General features: G+C 39.2%; 1 protein-coding gene across 2 annotated transcripts; it reads right to left on the bottom strand.

Annotated features, from left to right (window-relative positions):
• Positions 1–2170: 2170 nt before the first annotated feature.
• On the bottom strand, positions 2171–17281 carry mcm8 (minichromosome maintenance 8 homologous recombination repair factor). Of its 2 annotated transcripts, none has more exons than XM_063007119.1 (19): positions 17248–17281; positions 14722–14972; positions 13419–13511; positions 13248–13330; positions 13010–13159; positions 12768–12871; positions 11642–11840; positions 10293–10378; positions 9703–9854; positions 7774–7969; positions 7649–7679; positions 7363–7503; positions 6588–6729; positions 6306–6501; positions 5798–6017; positions 5490–5699; positions 5323–5399; positions 4132–4321; positions 2171–2437 (listed from the first exon to the last, which is right to left on the bottom strand). In XM_063007119.1, exons 2-19 carry the CDS (start codon positions 14924–14926, stop codon positions 2345–2347), a joined length of 2568 nt encoding a protein of 855 aa, XP_062863189.1. In that variant the 5' UTR covers positions 14927–14972; positions 17248–17281; the 3' UTR covers positions 2171–2344. The 2 variants fall into 2 exon arrangements, with proteins under 2 accessions (XP_062863189.1, XP_062863190.1); XM_063007120.1 differs by having other exon boundaries at positions 14722–14943; positions 17248–17274.
• Positions 17282–18481: the final 1200 nt, after the last annotated feature.

Here is an 18481-nt window from a genome sequence, read left to right as displayed (position 1 = left end):
CGATTCCAAACGATTCTTGTAAAACATTACAGTTTGTAAAACGTATTTAATACAGTTTGCGTTGTGCCTAACCTTTTGTAATAATTGGGAAGTAAAGTATACATGTTAAAAGTTTAGTAATAAAAAAAACATTGTATTAAAATGAATTGAAATCAACGCGCTTTTCGAGTTCTGATTTTACAGAGTCGATTCAGATTCCGGCCATTACAAATCGAATGAGTCGATTCCAAACGATTCTTGTAAAACGTTAGTTTGTAAAACATATTTAATAGTTTGCGTTGTGCCTAAACTTTTGTAATAATTGGGAAATAAAGTATACATGTTAAAAGTTTAGTAATAAAAAAACATTGTATTAAAATGAATTGAAATCAACGCGCTTTTCGAGTCCTAATTTTACAGAGTCGACTCAGATTCGGATACCAAGCGTTACACTCATTATCGAATGTCAAATCCAAACAACTCATTCTTTATTTAAAAACCTGAAACTAATGTCTGGAAAGCTATAGTTGTTTCATTCATCTTTAGTAACTATTAGCCTAGTGAGTAGAGCTTTGGGCTATCAACCGGAAGATTGGCGGTTCAAATCCAGGCTCTGCTATGCAGCCACTGATGGGTCCTTGAGCAAGGCCCTTAACCAAGGCCCTTAACCCTCTCTGCTCCGGGGGCGCCGAGCTGGAATATGCGAAGAAATAATTTCATTGTACTGTACACCTGTATATGTATATATGACAAATAAAGGATATCTCGATATCTGGTCAGTAATGCAGTTGGCCTAAAATTACACCCAGGACAAAGTGCTGGTCATTCGCAGCACATCAGTTACACTGAAAGGACTAACAGTATATACAGTACCTAGCGTTCTGGATTAAACCAGAGTCTGTGTAGCTCTGCATCAGCATTGCCTTAAGTGTCATATTAAACATATAAACAGTACCAAGAGTTCTGGATTGAACCTGAGTCTGTGGAGCTCTGCATCAGTATTGCCTCAAATGTCAGATTCACAGACAATAGTGATCTTGTGAAATAAATGCATCATCCATACAAATGTGATTTGATTTTAAAAGATTATGTAAACAATGTTCAATCTGTAGTTGTGTATATATGTACATTTACTGATATAAGTATTGGGACACTTATTCATCACAGTACGTGTCAATTAAACTTCAGGGATCAATCTGGCCAGTTAGCAAATGTGGAGAGGTTACAGCAAAACCCCCCAAAGGCCGCTCAGGTGGCGTGGCGGTAAAACACACGCTCTTCACCAGAGCTGAGATCCCGGATACATGGTATCGAATCTCGGCTCTGCCTTGCCGGCTGAAGGCTGGGCATGAACAACGATTGGCCGGTTGTTCAGATGAGGGGCGGGACTTGGCCGGTTGTTCAGATGAGGGGCGGGACTTAGCCGGATGGGGACTCTCTCTCAGACTAGTGCAATTACACCATCTGCTGGCTGGTTGGTGGCGCCTGCATGGAGATGGGAAGGAGTGCGGTGGAAGGGTGTGATCCTCCGTACACACACGCTACACTCATCAAGTGTAGGTGATAAGACGGTCGATTGCTGTGTCGGAGGAGACGTGGAGCAGCTTCGTCAGCCCCAGTCAGGAGCAGGGACCAGCATTAGTGAGAGGATGACTGACGAGTAGAAACTGGATGCGCTAGAAAGTGGGAGAAAAAGGGGAAAAAATTAAGAAAAAAAAACCCAAAATGAAATGGTTTTGGTAGTGATGGCCACAGAATTACTCTCTCCTCTTTTAGTTGGATGTTCTGGAGAAAATAATAATAATAATATTGTGTATAAAATGGTAATCCATTTTCATTCAAGTAGATTGTAAAACCAATAAAAAGTAGCAGAAAATCAAATATTGTGGGAATGTTCCCAGTCACACCATAATAATTTAAAGGTTCAATAACATACAATAATATTTTGAACCTATAATGTGAATACTTCCTCTTAGCCGCGTCCTGTTTTTCCAGTCACCACAGCGGAACTGCGAATGCCTTTCCAGAGGCAACCCTCCTATTTATCTTGGCTTGGGACCGGCGCTAAGGGTGCACTGATGTGTCCCCCCAATGGCTAGGTTCACTTAACGCCACACGCTTTCTGTATTTGTGAGCCCAGCTCTGGATTCGAACCCCTGGCAGTGTAATATAACAGGCTAAAACATGTCCATTTCCTTTTCTATTCTTTAATTTTTAGTAGGAAAAATTTTTGTTCATAAGTACAAGAAAATGATACAATAAATAATTAGCACATTTACAACAACATGACAAAACACAAAAGTAAGAAATAGAAAGATCTGGAAGTGATAAAACTACTGTACAGTATTGGAATTATTAAATTATTTCAGATAGTTTGGAGCTGATATGTTTTGTGTCCCTTTTTTAGCAGGTAACCTTGTTCATTGAGTGCGCTGACAAATCCCTCAAAATCAACCACCTGAAAGATGACAGAAAAATTAGTCTGATTTAAATACAACTTACATATGCAAATATTATTAACATGTACAGTGCCTTGCAAAAGTATTCAGCCCCCTTGAACTTTTCAACCTTTTGCCACATTTCAGGCTTCAAACATAACAATATGAAATTGTAATTTTTTGTGAAGAATCAACAACAAGTGGGACACAATCGTGAAGTAGAACGAAATTTATTGGATATTTTAAACTTTTTTTAGAAATAAAAAACTAAAAAGTGGGGCGTGCAATATTATTCAGCCCCTTTACTTTCAGTGCAGCAAACTCACTCCAGAAGTTCAGTGAGGATCTCTGAATGATCCAATGTTGACCTAAATGACTGATGGTGATAAATAGAATCCACCTGTGTGTAATCAAGTCTCCGTATAAATGCACCTGCTCTGTGATAGTCTCAGAGTTCTGTTTAAAGCGCAGAGAGCATCATGAAGACCAAGGAACACACCAGGCAGGTCCGAGATACTGTTGTGGAGAAGTTTAAAGCCGGATTTGGATACAAAAAGATTTCCCAAGCTTTAAACATCTCAAGGAGCACTGTGCAAGCGATCATATTGAAATGGAAGGAGTATCAGACCACTGCAAATCTACCAAGACCCGGCCGTCCCTCTAAACTTTCAGCTCAAACAAGGAGAAGACTGATCAGGGATGCAGCCAAGAGGCCCATGATCACTCTGAATGAACTGCAGAGATCTACAGCTGAGGTGGGAGACTCTGTCCATAGGACACAATCAGTCGTACACTGCACAAATCTGGCCTTTATGGAAGAGTGGCAAGAAGAAAGCCATTTCTCAAAGATATCTATAAAAAGTCACCTGGGAGACACACCAAACATGTGGAAGAAGGTGCTCTGGTCAGATGAAACCAAAATCGAACTTTTTGGCCACAATGCAAAACGTTATGTTTGGCGTAAAAGCAACACAGCTCATCACCCTGAACACACCATCCCCACTGTCAAACATGGTGGTGGCAGCATCATGGTTTGGGCCTGCTTTTCTTCAGCAGGGACAGGGAAGATGGTTAGAATTGATGGGAAGATGGATGGAGCCAAATACAGGACCATTCTGGAAGAAAACCTGTTGCAGTCTGCAAAAGACCTGAGACTGGAACGGAGATTTATCTTCCAACAAGACAATGATCCAAAACATAAAGCAAAATCTACAATGGAATGGTTCACAAATAAACGTATCCAGGTGTTAGAATGGCCAAGTCAAAGTCCAGACCTGAATCCCATCGAGAATCTGTGGAAAGAGCTGAAAACTGCTGTTCACAAACGCTCTCCATCCAACCTCACTGAGCTCGAGCTGTTTTGCAAGGAAGAATGGGCAAAAATTTCTGTCTCTCCATGTGCAAAACTGATAGAAACATACCCCAAGCGACTTGCAGCTATAATCGCAGCAAAAGGTGGCGCTACAAAGTATTAACGCAAGGGGGCTGAATAATATTGCACGCCCCACTTTTCAGTTTTTTATTTCTAAAAAAAGTTTAAAATATCCAATAAATTTCGTTCCACTTCACGATTGTGTCCCACTTGTTGTTGATTCTTCACAAAAAATTACAATTTCATATCGTTATGTTTGAAGCCTGAAATGTGGCAAAAGGTTGAAAAGTTCAAGGGGGCTGAATACTTTTGCAAGGCACTGTATAATATGTTAATCATCACCTGAACTTGAAGCTGTTTAGCGATTTGTCTCAAATCTTGAACTTCAAACAAGGTTTTGTGGGTTCGCTCAGCAATTTGGTTCAAAGCTGTAACAAACTTCTTGACTTTGGATCTGTTACTCATCCCAGACCCGAGCTGAGACCGGTCAAAATCCAGGCGACCAAATTCATCGGAGTAGGTATCTGTCAAACTGTTCAAAAGAACAACGGTTTAAAGAAATAATCAGGAACCCTAATTTACACACCAGGACCTAAACACAAAACATCAGAGTGCTAGGTAAGTCTTAAAGTATGCCAAAAGTATGTGGACATCCTTTCTTATTATTGAATTTAGGTGTTTGATTTAGCTACACACATCGCTAACTGGTTTACATGATCAATTATATAGAATAAATGATATGCTTCAAACTTTGTAGCAACAGTTTGAGGAAGCCGTGTTTCTGTTTCAGTGTGATTGTAAACTAAACAAGGGGAATCCATTTTAATTACCATGGTTTTCATTCATAATTATTTATTAGGATTTTAACGTCATGTTTTACACACTTTGGTTACATTCATGACAGGAACAGTAGTTACTCGTTACACAATATTGATCAGTTTACATTTACATTTTACATTTTAAGCATTTAGCAGACGCTTTTATCCAAAGCGACTTACACAGTGAGCGGAACACAATGAGCTTAAGGGCCTTGCTCAGGGACCCAACAGTGGCAACTTGGTGGTGGCGGGGCTTGAACCGGCAACCTTCTGTTTACTAGTGCAGTACCTTAACCACTGAGCTATCATCGGCCCAAGTTCACAAGTTTAATGTCAAACACAGTCATGAACAATTTTGTATCTCCAATTCACCTCACTTGCATGTCTTTGGACTATGGGAGGAAACCGGAGCCCCCTGAGGAAAGCCATGCAGATGTGGGGAGAACATGCAAACTCCACACACAAAGGACCTGGACAGCTACCTGGGGATTGAACCCGGGATCTTCTTGCTGTGAGGCAAAATAATGTTAAAGTGTCAAAACACCTTCCTAAGTTCTGGCTGACTTGTGACAATTGTAAGTTGTCCGTCATTGAAAATTCCAGCATCGCAAGGACAGCAGGATAAAATCCGCAAAACACACCACTGCCTTATTAGGTAGAAAGACAGATGTTATTCTGTGTGTTATTTGTAAATGTTGGTGTAATGTTGTGTTACCTGTGTTTCATAATCTCCACCACATCTTCTGCATCACTTTGAGTAGCTTTCTCTCGAAGCTCAAGCCGTGCCCTTGCCTTAAACAGAAACAAAACGATTACTACTGTTCATTAAAAAAAGCCCAAAGGCTGTGCTTCTCAGAAATGCCGTGTGTTGTGGGCGGTTACCTCGGTAAGACGGATGAGGGACTCCAGTTGGCGAGTTGTAATGGGGGTGCTATCAGCAGACTGGTTCTGTTTGCGTAGTTCCAGGTAGAAATCCTGCAGCACCTGAGCAGCTTCTACTGAAAGAGTGGGGTGCACATAGTGTCGGGCGTAACCCACGTACTTTCTCAATAACTGGTGGGGAATCGGGTCAAAATTCTCGCCACGGTGCACCTAAAAAGATATATACACGTACATATAAGAGAAAAAAAGGTAGTAAACCAGCTTAAAATGCATCCTGATATACTTTGTGATATATATGTATATATAACCTTGAGTCTGTCTGACAGAGGTTTTTCTGATGGAATCTCCAGGATGGATACGTTGGAGTCCTGTGTGCAGCTTCTGACAACTGTGGAACCACTGATCATTCCTTTGGTCCCTGCACGCATAGCCATGACATGTTCCGAGAGCATGTGGTCATGATCCTCATTGGGCGTGTCCAGAAGGATGAACACCAGATCAAATCTGGATAACAGAGCACTGCCCATTCTACAGAGTGAGAGAGGAAAATGCTTAGTGCACATGTAAATACAGCTGAAGTCAAATTTTTACATATACCTGTATGTATCATGTCTGACAGGTTTTGGATTTCAAGGACTAAATCATACTAGTTTATTTTAAAATGTTTATTACATTTAAAACTATAAGGAGTCCAGCTTATACATCTGGTATTTTGATTATTCATTCTTGGTGTAGAAAGGGTCATTTAATTTTACAGCATGGTCTCTTAAACCTGGATCCTTAGAAGGAACTTTACTGGGCAATTTAAACACTCACTTGAGGTTTTCGGATACCGTCTTCCCCTTATTGTAATGGCCTCCTACTGGATTGGCTGCTGCAATGATGGAAGTGCGAGCTGGCAAGCTACACACGATGCCAGCTTTGGCCAGACTTATATTTTGCTGTTCCATAGCTTCTAATAAAGCCTGGTGCTGACTTCCCATCTTATCGAATTCATCAATGCAACAGACACCTTGAAAAGGAAAGCATGACAGAATTCACATACATGTAAACACTACGGGCTAATACGCCTAAGCAATGTTAATAGAATCCTGTTACCTTGATCTCCTAACACTAAAGCTCCAGCTTCTAGTGCGTAATCTCCAGAGCCACTGTCCCTGGATAGAGAGACAGTCAGGCCTGATGTAGTGGTGGTGTTTCCACACACGTAGATACCACGTGGGGCAACATTACATACTGCCTAGAAATACAAGCGAGTGAATGTGGTTAATTATACAGTAAGGATAGAACAGTTACACCTGTTGTTAATAACAGCATGCACTGGAGCTGGCATGGATTCTATAATATTCCAAAGAGCATCCTGAGATGTTACTGGATGCTCAGCTTTCTCGATCATCAAATGACCCCATAAATGCTCAATAGGGGTTAAAATAAAGTGACTGTACTGTAGTCACTGGCAGTCCTTTTATTGGGCATTTAAGTGGACTACCAGCGGGCATAATTGACAGTGCCTGCAGCAGACAAAATTGGCCATTAAAGTCTGCCAGGTAGGAAAAAGACCAGACTGAAAAGTGGGTGGGGTCTTCAAAGCTGTGTAAAGACCCTAGTTAGTAGCCCGAGGCGCCTGTACAGAAGGTGGAGGAGCACGAGGATCAGTGTGTGGCTCTCCACGAGCGAATTCACAGAATGTATGGGCGAATAAGAAGGGGTCGGTGGACTGCGCATGCATCGGAGGGAGCATGAAGCAGGCAAAAATACCCTCCTCCGACACAACCAGAGTCCCCAGCAGCAGAAGACGAATTTACTACACTAAATTAGGAGAAAAAGGGAAAAATGCATAAACAAAATAGCAAAAAAAAGAAGCGTGTAGTACCTGCAACATTTGACTTTTGCCAAGTCCAGGATCTCCTACAACAAGAATGTGTGGGTCTCCTCTTATAGGGATTCGGTTCTTATCGTCCACGTATTTATGACAGCCTCCAAACAAAGTCAGAGCTAATCCTGCTTTAACAAGCTAAACCATAAAGGAAGATAATATCAATGCATCAAAGCATAGCATTGCATTCTGCAATTTCCTTCGGGATCAATAAAGTGTTATCTTATCTTATCTTATAGAGAGGCTATTATTTAGACAGGCATAAAGACAGGTGAAGACTTACCAAATGCCCATAAATGGCCGGACAAAGAGAACTGGAGGACAGATAAAAGATGAACATATTATTAGAGGTTTAGATATTGATTAGGATTTGATGATTAGGTGTAGAACCTAATTTCCATTTCTTACTTGACGATTAACTTGAAGAGATCGTCTTGAGCTTGAATCTCCTGGATGGCGTACAGGTCTTTAAGTGAAAACTCTACTGATGCCTCCTGGCCCTCCTGTTCGGATGTAGCTTTATGTTTTTGTCCTTTTGAGTTGCTCACAGAGTTTGCTTCAATATATAACAGGAACATGCACTTGTCCTTATTTTTTCGAAACCCTGTGAGAAGCAAAAACAAGGGATCTTTTAATACGGATTTGTTTACTTACAAGGTAAAGAAAATAGTACAACTAGTCACGATATGACTGTTAGCATGTGCTACATCCTATTCCCAAAACATAGGGGTTAATATAAACTTACTTACGCCCTTCCTTAAGCCATAAAGCATCTACTATTCTGGAAAGGTTTTCAATGAGTTTTTCGAGTGTATCTGTGGGACTTGTGCTCATTTGATCTAAAGAGAATTTGTGAGGTCAGGTTCATCCCAAAGGTGTGCAGCAAAGTCGAGGTTAGAGCTCTGGGCAGGTATCACACAAGACTTATCAAATCATGTCTGTTTGGGCCTTGCATTGCACATAAGAGTACAGTCGTGTTGGAACTAAGACTGGGTGGTATATCACAAATATCGATATATTCAATAGTATTTTACACTGTATTTGAAAATGACCATATTCGTTATATCAAGTATGCCTCGGATACTTTGGTTACCATCTGAGTATGCATGTTCTCCCCGTGTCTGCGTAGGGTTTATTCCGGGTGCTCCGGTTTCCTCCCACAGTCCAAAGACATGCAAGTGAGGTGAATTGGAGATACTAAATTGTCCATGACTTGTGTCTGATATAACCTTGTGTGAACTGAGGAATCTCGCGCATGAGTGCACGCACACACACAGAGGCACACCACGTTGGCCCATCATTGTCTGTGTATGCCACTGTAGCAATTTTCACCACATACATCATGCACACTAACATCTAACACACTCGTTCATGATGTCTCTCACTACAACAGCCTTTTCCTTCGCTAACACATGGCTCAACATTTTCACCGTGTTGCCGCTATCTTTCCTTTAAGAACCGACTGGGATATTTAAAAATAAATATCTGATAAGTCAGTCAACAATGGAGGAAAATAAAACCAGTAGTGAAGATCTAATAAAAAAATGACTGTGCATGGGTCCATTGTGTGGAAATGGTTTGGTTTCCACAGGGATGAAACATTGCTACTAAAGGTAGCAGCATGACGATTTTATTTCATCGCCTCAAATATTATTCACTGCAGTTTGCTGAGTCAGTGAAATACTGTGAAGAGGAACATACGGGTAAAAGCTCTCCCTCAGTCCCTCAATCTTTTCTTACATTGCACACTGACTACTTTTTATTTAAGTAGGGCCTACTGAATTGTTTTTATGTTGGAAGCACCCAACCTTACCTAAGTTACAAGCTGTGAGCTGGGTGTGCAATTGTCTTATGTTTATTAATAATATTTTAAACATAACAAATATCCAGTTTGATTAGTACAGTTATAATACAGCATGCATATTGGTAAACTCGATTAAATGGGTGAACTAGTATGTGTCAAAGATACTGCTGTGTCATAAAGTCACCCTTCCTTTCGGCTGCTCCGGCTGCCACAGCGAATCATTCATCTGCATGTTTGATTTGGCACAGTTTTTACACTGGATGACCTTCCTAATGCAACCCTCCTATTTACATAGGCCTGGGACAGGCACCAAGTGTGCGCTGTTATGCGTCCTCATAACAGCTGGGTTGGCGTTATGCCATGCAAATTCTGTATTTGTGTGCCCAGCCTGGGATTTAACCCCTGGAACTCTTACCATTACAGCACACAAGCTCACTCAAATATGACTAGTCAGAAAATCAGAATAGCGTTGGTTCTTTAATTTACATGAACAGCACTATTTCTAAATCACAAAAAAAACAACAAGCACTAACCTTCATCACTGGATACTTTAATGACTCCAGTGATGGTGACCATGTCTCCTGGTACACAGCTGTCCACCAGGTCTTGATTAAGCTCACACTCAATAGTACGAGGAATACGTCCTGATTCACGCTCATGCTCATCTGACATCAGCTCCTGCACCCTGAAAAGCACATGTAGAACAGAATAGAAAATGCATTTAACAGATTTCATTATATAGATCAGGGGTGTCCAAACTACGGCCCATTACCCATTAGGATTATAAACTGGTGAGTGAAATTGGCAACATCTTAGTTCACACAACACTGACATCGATGGACAACTAGTCACTCAGACAAATTGGTGTAAATGTAATTGTTAAGTCTGTGGCCCGTGTTTGCATATATTTTACTCCATCTGGCCCCCAACAAGAAAACTTTGGACACCCCTGATACAGATGTTTTCAAAAGAACAGTCCTCCCTGTAGTATTTGTAGCACCTGTAGAACTAAATGCCAAACAAAACTCATCAACAAATCATTAACAATTGTCTATAAAGAACTGAATAAATGCAAAAGCTTTGAAGAAAAGTAATAATTCACACAATTATTAAAATAACCTACTTTACAGTCTGCCAGTCAACTGTAAGAGTTAGAGGTGAACTTCTGTTTGGGGTAAATGTTCGACTGCGGCATTCCCGTTGCAGGCACTACAAAAAAAAACACAGTTTTACTAGGAAATACAAACAAAAGTTACATTGTCTTTTATTTGACTTTTATTTATTTAACTTAACTAAGTTAAATGTTACAATTATCCACTACCAACTTCTGCCATTCAGATCATTTGTACTTAAACTATATGACCAAAAGTATTTGGACACCCAACCATGAGCTTGTTGAATATCCTATTTCAAAATGTGATCTTTTCGGCTATAACAGCTGCCACTCGTCAGAGACGGTTTTCACAACACTTTAAAGTATGTCTGTGGAAATTTATGCCCATTTAGGCTGGGCATTAATGTTGGTCAAAAAAGCCTTAATTGGCCACTCAGGTGGCACAGCGGTAGAAACACACGCTGGAACCAGAGCTGGGATCTCGAATACATCATATCGAATCTCAGCTCTGCCTGCCGGCTAAGGCAGGCATGAACAACGATTGGCCTGTTGTTCAGATATGGGCGGGACTAAGCCGGATGGGGTCTCTCTCCCATGACTGGTGCAATTACGACCTCTGCTGGCTGATTGATGGCGCCTGCACAGAGATGAGAAAAGAGTGCTCCTCCATACACAACGCTGAACTGCACTGCACTCATCAAAGTGTAGGTGATAAGATGCATATGGCATGCTGCCCATGTGTCTGAGGAGGCGTGGGTTAGCTTTGTTCTCCTCAATCAGAGCAGGGATCAGCATTGGTGGAGAGAAAGTGTGATGCAATAGGGCAATTGGACACGCTAAAAGGGAGAAAAAGGGGAGAAAATGCATAAAAAAAATAAAAAAATAAAAAAATAAATAAATAAAAGAAAGAAAGCCTTAATTGATTTTCTAGTTCGTTCCAAATCTCTTCAGTGGGGTTGAGGTCAGGGCTCTGTGCTTCTTCAAGTATTTCTTCACGTCTTTATAGAACTTGCTTTGTGCACAGGGGGGCAGTCATGCTGGAACAGGAACGTGCCTTCCTTAAACAGTTGCTGCAAAGTTGGAAGCATATCATTACCCTTATATAATTGATTTGTTACACCTGTTAGCAATTGTGTAGCCAAAGCACATAAATTCAATAGTTAGAATGGGTTTCCCAATACTTTTTCCATGTAGTGTAGTATTTAAAAGATGAAATCTAAAAATGTGACAAGTAAAGAGGCTTCTAAAAAAAACAATATAGAGGTCAAATAAACATGAAATTAACTTTGGTGAACTGACAGCACACTCTCACTTTCATCTAGTGACGACAATGGCCAGCAACGCTAGAACACACTTACCTTAGTGGGTACAGTGTATTTCCCATCAGGCAGAGCTACACTTTGAGTGTCTCCACACAGGTTACAAATGAATGCCATCTTGGTGCAGAGAGGTTTGATGTTGCTCACTCTCACCACAGTCCCTCTAACAGCAACATATTTGCCATATAAGTTGGCCCTGAGCAGCTTCAGTGGAGTCAGTGGCTCATAGTTATAAATCCTACAAAAATTAAAAAAAATAAACCAGTGAAATCTACAAACCCCATTTCAGAAAAAAAAAAAAAACATGGAACGTCTTGTAAAGCACAATAAAAAGAAAAATCTGAGGTTTGTTAATTCGCTTGAATATTTATTTAACTGACAAAAGTAGAAAAAGGTTTCCAATGTTCACTGTATTTTGTAAACAAAAAAACACATTCAAAAGTTAATGCCTGAAACACACTCCGAAACAGTTGAGCAAAAATAGAGGCAAAATAAAAATGATTTTAATAGAATATTTAAGTTATAACATTTCACAGGAATAATGATTATAAAGGATGATCCACCAAAAGCTTTCTATCAAACCTCAGGAGAGAACTGCCAATCAGTTTGAAAACAACATTTCTCGATGCAAAATTGCTAATTATTTAGGTCTTTTATCATCTACTGTTCATAATATTATGAAAAGATTTAGAGAATCTGAAGAGATTTCAGTCTGTTTAGGGCAAAGCCAAAAACCACTATTAAATGTGCGAGACCTTTAAGCTCTCAGACATCATTGTATAAAAGAGGCAATTACTACTGTGATAAATATAGCTGGACAATGAATAACTGGACTTGGCACTTTAGTCAACCACTGTCATTTAACACAGTCCACCAGTGCATCAAGAAATACAACCAAAAACTCTATTACACAAAGAGAAAGCTGTACATCAATTATATGCTAAAACGCCTCAGTTCTCTGGGGCCTAGCTTATCTCAGATGGTCTAAAAGACAGTGGATCCACAGATGAGTCCACAGCACATGTTTAGCTTGTTTTTTAAAGCCACAGATGAAAAGAACCTTCTAGACTGAAAGATGCAAATCCAACATCTGTCATGGTATATCCAACATTGTAATCACAATATTCAACACACAATACTAAACTTTGATTTAATAAAATATTACCTAGCACTTATGTGCGGTATGTTAATAATTGGTGTTGCGCCTGTAGGTAGCCCCTCCTGTACTTGTAGTTCATTGGCATGCTTTTCCAGATCTTTTGTCAACACCTGTAATAAAAAAAGCAAAAAAAGCTGAGATTACAATCATCTGAAAATCCAAGCCAAGAACTTCTGGAACATTCTGGTTAATATAAATCATTATTGCTTATCGAGGGCAGGAAGCATGGATGATAAATAAGCACTGACCTGATGAATGGCTAAACCCAAGCAGTCCAGTATCTTTTCAGGCATGTCTTTGAGTTCATGGGCTAGATCAGGCACAGTCTGAGAAATCTGTTTATTCTGGAGCAGATCTTTGTAGTCCACCATGATGCTTCCCTTCCTTTCAATTGCATCCTGTTAAGAAAAGATGTTTTCTCTATATTAATGCTATACATCTTTATATGTGCTGGGAGAATATTAGAGGTCTATGTTTGGTGTATACCTTATTATAGAGATCAATTTGTGATGTGAAGTATTGTTCAAAAGCCTTTATCTTCTCCACATATGGTGTAGATTCAACAAAACCTTCAAAAACACCAGGCGAGATAAATGTGTCAGATAGGAAATCAGAGGTTTAGGACAGAATTTTGAAACGCAATAACTTTATACAAACCTTCAGAAAAGTAGAGCCTCCATCCCTTATAAGGACATGTCATGTCAAGTGTTACTTGGGTTAAACGGGGAACTGGTGAGGAAATCCCTGCACCTATAGGCAAACAGATTTATAATTAGACAATAACCATGTTACTGTGGGGTGGAGACTAGATACAAACTAAGATGATAATGGCAAATGTCAGATTGCACAGAATGCTGACCTGTTAACGTCTAGTGCACACTATTTGTTTATTTATTAGGATTTTAACATCATGTTTTACACACTTTGGTTACATTCATGACAGGACAGGGAGTTACTCATTACACAAGATTTATCAGTTCACAAGTTCAAGAACATGCAAACTCCACACAGAAAGGACCCAGAATGCCCCACCTGGGGATCAAACCCAAGACCTTCTTGCTGTGAGGTGACAGTGCTACCCACTGAGCCACCATGCCGCACTAGTGCACACTATGCTTATTTAAAGTGACTAACAGAGCTTTTTGTTTTATAAAGAACAAACGTAACCCCTGGTGACTCATAATAGATTCATCTTTTATTTAGATGATTGGGATTGATGCCATTGATGCCCACTGATGACATCATATTAATACTAGTGATGAGGAGAATGTGTCACAACACACAGTCCATCAAACCCTTCTATGTGTGGGGCTATGTAGTGAGAGCCGTTTAAAGTGCCCGTGGAACTCCTGTCCACTGTCAAAAGCACAAACAGTGAGCATGTGTGCATCAGAAGTAGACATTAGATCCAGCTATCACAGGGATCATGAGGACGGCTGGGCATGTGTGTGTCATTTAGCCAAAGATAAGTTGGCACCAGGATGCACTGTAGGACGATCAATCTAGCAATACATAGGAGTTGAAGCAAACGAAACATTCTGGTACCAGACACCACAGGACACCTAATAAGTATTGTCCCTGAGTCCCTGGCTCAGCAGGTAAGAACTGTTTTGACAGCATTTAAGGGGAAACCGGACCCACCTCGGCTTTGACCAGGACAAAGCAGTGGTAAAACATGAATGCTGCTGATGATATATAAACACACTATATGGTTCCATCCATCGTAATTACTGGATACTGTTGTTTCAGCCACACCAACTGCTAACAGCTGTCATTTAATCATTCTAATCTTTTATATAGAGCTAATTATATAACTCTTTCTTCGGGTTGTGGAAGGTCCTCCCCTGTTTTCATGTGTGCAAGTGAGACCCATAAAGATGATAAATAATTGAGACAGGGCTAATTAACCAATAGTCATTAACAATAATAAACAGTACTCATCTAATTCCAAAAGCAATACCTCGTTGTGAGTTGCAGGGGGAATAGTTGTTACCGCCTCTTCCCCATGTACGACCTCTCCATCCTCTGTTCTTTCCTCCATTCCAACCTCTTCCTCTCCATCCATTTCTTCCACCACCACCAGACTCGGAGCCTTTTCCACCTCTACATGGAGCAGAACCTCCTCTACCCCTCCAGGAACCTCCTCCAGCTGCATGGCCATTCATCTTTTTTTCTTGATTTACTAACAGACAGGAGGTTTTGTTGTCAGCTCTACTTACAGATACAAACAGTGTCAAATGCATCTTTACCATCAAACCACATTTAAAAACTACATACATAAATTCTGGCCCGCACTTCTTTGCAGATTCATTTTATTTCAGCTACACTGAAGGATTTTCAAACATGAACTGCATAAGTACATTAACCTAAAATGAGGCCAGCAGATCTTAAGATGAGATGTCGATGTGTTCTTAGAGACATTTTAGTAGACTGTCCACTCCTGGGAAGGTATACCACTCTTTCTCCATTTGTGGATCAGTTTAGTTTAGATTAGGGCTCTCACTGTGGTTCAATGGAACTGTTCTCTCACTGTGGTATTAGAATGTGGCATTTTTTGAGACCTTCTAGCCTGCTCTATATTGCCAGACAGGTTCTATTTAAGTGATGTTTGGATTTAACAGGTCTGGTAATAATCATGCCTGTCAAATAAATGTTGTTATCTGGCTAACTAGGCCAAGTAAGGCTATTTATTTATTAGGATTTTATCGTCATGTTTTACACACTTTGGTTACATTCATGACAGAACAGGCAGATTCATCCGTTCACAAGTTTAATGTCAGACACAGTCATGGACAATTTTGTATCTCCAATTAACCTGACTGCATGAGGAAACCGGAGCTCCCGGAGGAAACCCACACAGACACGGGGAGACAGGACCCCACACAGAAAGGACCCGGATCGCTTCTTGGGCCTTCTTGCTGTGAGGTGACAGTGATACTCACTGTGCCGCCCCGCCAGGTAGGGCTAAACTGCATTTTTCCATTAATAAATGAAATAATCATTTAAAAACATTAAGGGCTTACCTGGATTATGTTTGTCTAATATTTAAAGGTATTCAGTAAAATTAATTTAATTAATTTAAGTTTAATACTTCGTGGACGTTAAGATAACTTTGCAGTGACCGTGTTGACTTATATAAGGGTGATTCTTCAATTGGGGGAACTTTTACGTCCCTAAGTTATAAATTTGTGTTAAAAATACTTTATTACAAAACAAATATTTTAGGTATTAAAAAGATCATTCATTGCATCACTAAAAAAAATTACATACCAAAATAATTATGATTTTCATTTTTTAGGATGATTTAAACATCAATATTTTGCTACTTTGGCCTTGTCCCCAACCCAGACTTTAAAACTTCTCTGCTCTAATAAAATGCTAAAAAGTGATCAATTCATTATAAAAATCACAATATGAGTTTTATAATAACTTAAAAAGAAACAAAATGTATTTTTTTTAAATATTTGTACAACCTATGCATATTTTTGAGCAATATATTACTGTCCCCAGCATTATCGTCATTACCGCAACAGTGTATGGTTTCTGTAGGGAATCATTTGAAGGTAACACTTGTTTATGTTGTAACCATGGAAACAAAGACTTGCAAGGAAGCACATGCCAGCCATGAGAGAAGATTAACATTTTAATGTCTGGAAATGTGAGTATTTTAATCATGTATTCCTCCTGATCATAGAGTATATTTATTCAGAATCATTACCATTTACATCAGTATGGCAGTACTTTACCAAAAAAAAGAAATGTACACATTATTTATATGTATTTAAAGTGCACCTGTTGACTAGCTTTAGCAAATCCATGGCCTAGCTAGTTTTTTTCTTAAAAAAAGTAAAAATTGTCATTACCGCAACACGTCATTACCAACACATAATGACATTTTGCTATGCCACTTTGCAAATAAATATGAAATATTAAAATTCTATTTAAGCTCAATTGTAGCCATGATTAAGTCTTTGCTCTAGCATTATCTTGACATAATTAAAACTAAATTATTCCTAATTTTATTTTTCAAAAGTTAAGATGGTCAAAAGAGCCCGCAATTGAAGAATCACCCATAAACATTTGGTTTTGGTGCTGTACCTATACACTTTAAGTAAGTTTTGTATTACATTATATGCAGGTCGATAAAATAAATAAACACAATTACAAAGTGCGTAGCATCTACTTTAAAAAATAAAAAAATAAAAAAGAAGACATTGTCATTACTGTATTAGTGCTGTGTCATTACTGTACATGATTAAACATATCTAGCTCGTCTTGATTACAGTTAGCAACAGTAGCGCTGAGGCTTCAAAACAAGCTAGGATACATTTAGCAAGCTTACAACCTAACTTACATAAAAAGCAAAGAGCTCATTAATACTGTTTTTTATTAAAACAATGAGACGCTGCATAAAACCTTCACTTGTTTAAATGTTTAAAGTATAAAAATAAATCAATATTACTGATACTGATATCTGTCTATTTACCAGAGACCTGAAGTTCATATTCTGAAGAAAACACTTCAACTTTGGCGGTAGATTCGCGTCATTTCCTGCAACGTCACACATAAACCGTAGCTTGTAATTTGTTTTTGTCCTTCGTTTAATTTTTCGATTAGCATAATTTGTATAATATATAAAACATCACACTGTCTTATCTAATATTAATATTCAAAATATCATGCAGGACGTGTTTATGTTAACTGAGGCGGTTGGAGCCTTATGTGCCAAACGATTCCATTTCAGTGACTCGCGTCATGTAGTTCAATACATGTGATTCACCTCACTGATTCGTTCAGTTAAGAGACTCATCAATCGACTCATCTGTTTCAGGGACTGCATGGCTAATCATTATAAAATGTTTCCTTTAATGTTTTTACAACACATCATGTATAGTAAACAATGCTAATTAGAATACATTTTATATGTATTTATTCCACTGTTTGTTGTGTGTTTTATTATATAGATGTGTGTGTATATTTTATGTCATGTAATGTTTTTGTAAAGCACTTTATTTACTTACTTACTTACTTACTGCTGAGGGGATCAGGGTCGCGGGGGGTCCTGCAGAAAAACCTGGGCAGAGCACCAATCCTTCAACAGGGCACCACATGCACATTTACACACTAGCCCTAGTTGGGAGGAAACTGGAGAACACAGACAAACCCCAGGCGGATTAAGGAGGACATGCAAAATATTCAGGACCCACTTGTCTAAGAATAAAGAATAACACATGTATTATGTAACTTATTTAACTTATTATTATTTATATTATTTATTTATTTAACTTATTATTTATGTAATTAACTTCATTTATTGATTGATTTATGTATTTATTTATGTATTTAACTTGATGTATGTATGTTGACACCTGCACCAAAAGAAATTCCTTGTACATCTGGTACTTATGGGCCAGTGATAGCTCAGTGGTTAAGGTACTGGACTAGTAAACAGAAGGTTGCCGGTTCAAGCCCTGCCACCACCAAGTTGCCACTGTTGGGTCCCTGAGCAAGGCCCTTAACCCTCAATTGCTCATTGTGTTCCGCTCACTGTGTAAGTCGCTTTGGATAAAAGCGTCTGCTAAATGCTGAAAATGTAAATGTAAATACTTATCGAACAATAAAGATTCTGACTCGCTGCAGTAGGCTCTCTTAAAAGAATCGGTTCACATGTGATTCATTGAAAGCGATTCCGCTTGGTTGCGTTCAGCATAGGCGGCGCT

The sequence above is a fragment of the Trichomycterus rosablanca genome, chromosome 13 (assembly GCF_030014385.1).
Source record: "Trichomycterus rosablanca isolate fTriRos1 chromosome 13, fTriRos1.hap1, whole genome shotgun sequence".
NCBI classification, from domain to species: Eukaryota; Metazoa; Chordata; class Actinopteri; order Siluriformes; family Trichomycteridae; genus Trichomycterus; species Trichomycterus rosablanca.
This window is presented reverse-complemented; position numbering and strand designations above follow the sequence as displayed.

What these genes read in the sequence shown, in the direction of transcription:
- mcm8 (XM_063007119.1), bottom strand. Translation starts at nt 14,926, where the DNA reads ATGAATGGCCATGCAGCTGGAGGAGGTTCCTGGAGGGGTAGAGGAGGT. An exon ending in CCCCTGCAACTCACAACGAG is followed by an intron (nt 13,512 to 14,721) that starts GTATTGCTTTTG and finishes GTTTGCCTATAG; the next exon opens with GTGCAGGGATTTCCTCACCA. An exon ending in ACGGTATCCGAAAACCTCAA is followed by an intron (nt 6,018 to 6,305) that starts GTGAGTGTTTAA and finishes CTCACTCTGTAG; the next exon opens with AATGGGCAGTGCTCTGTTAT.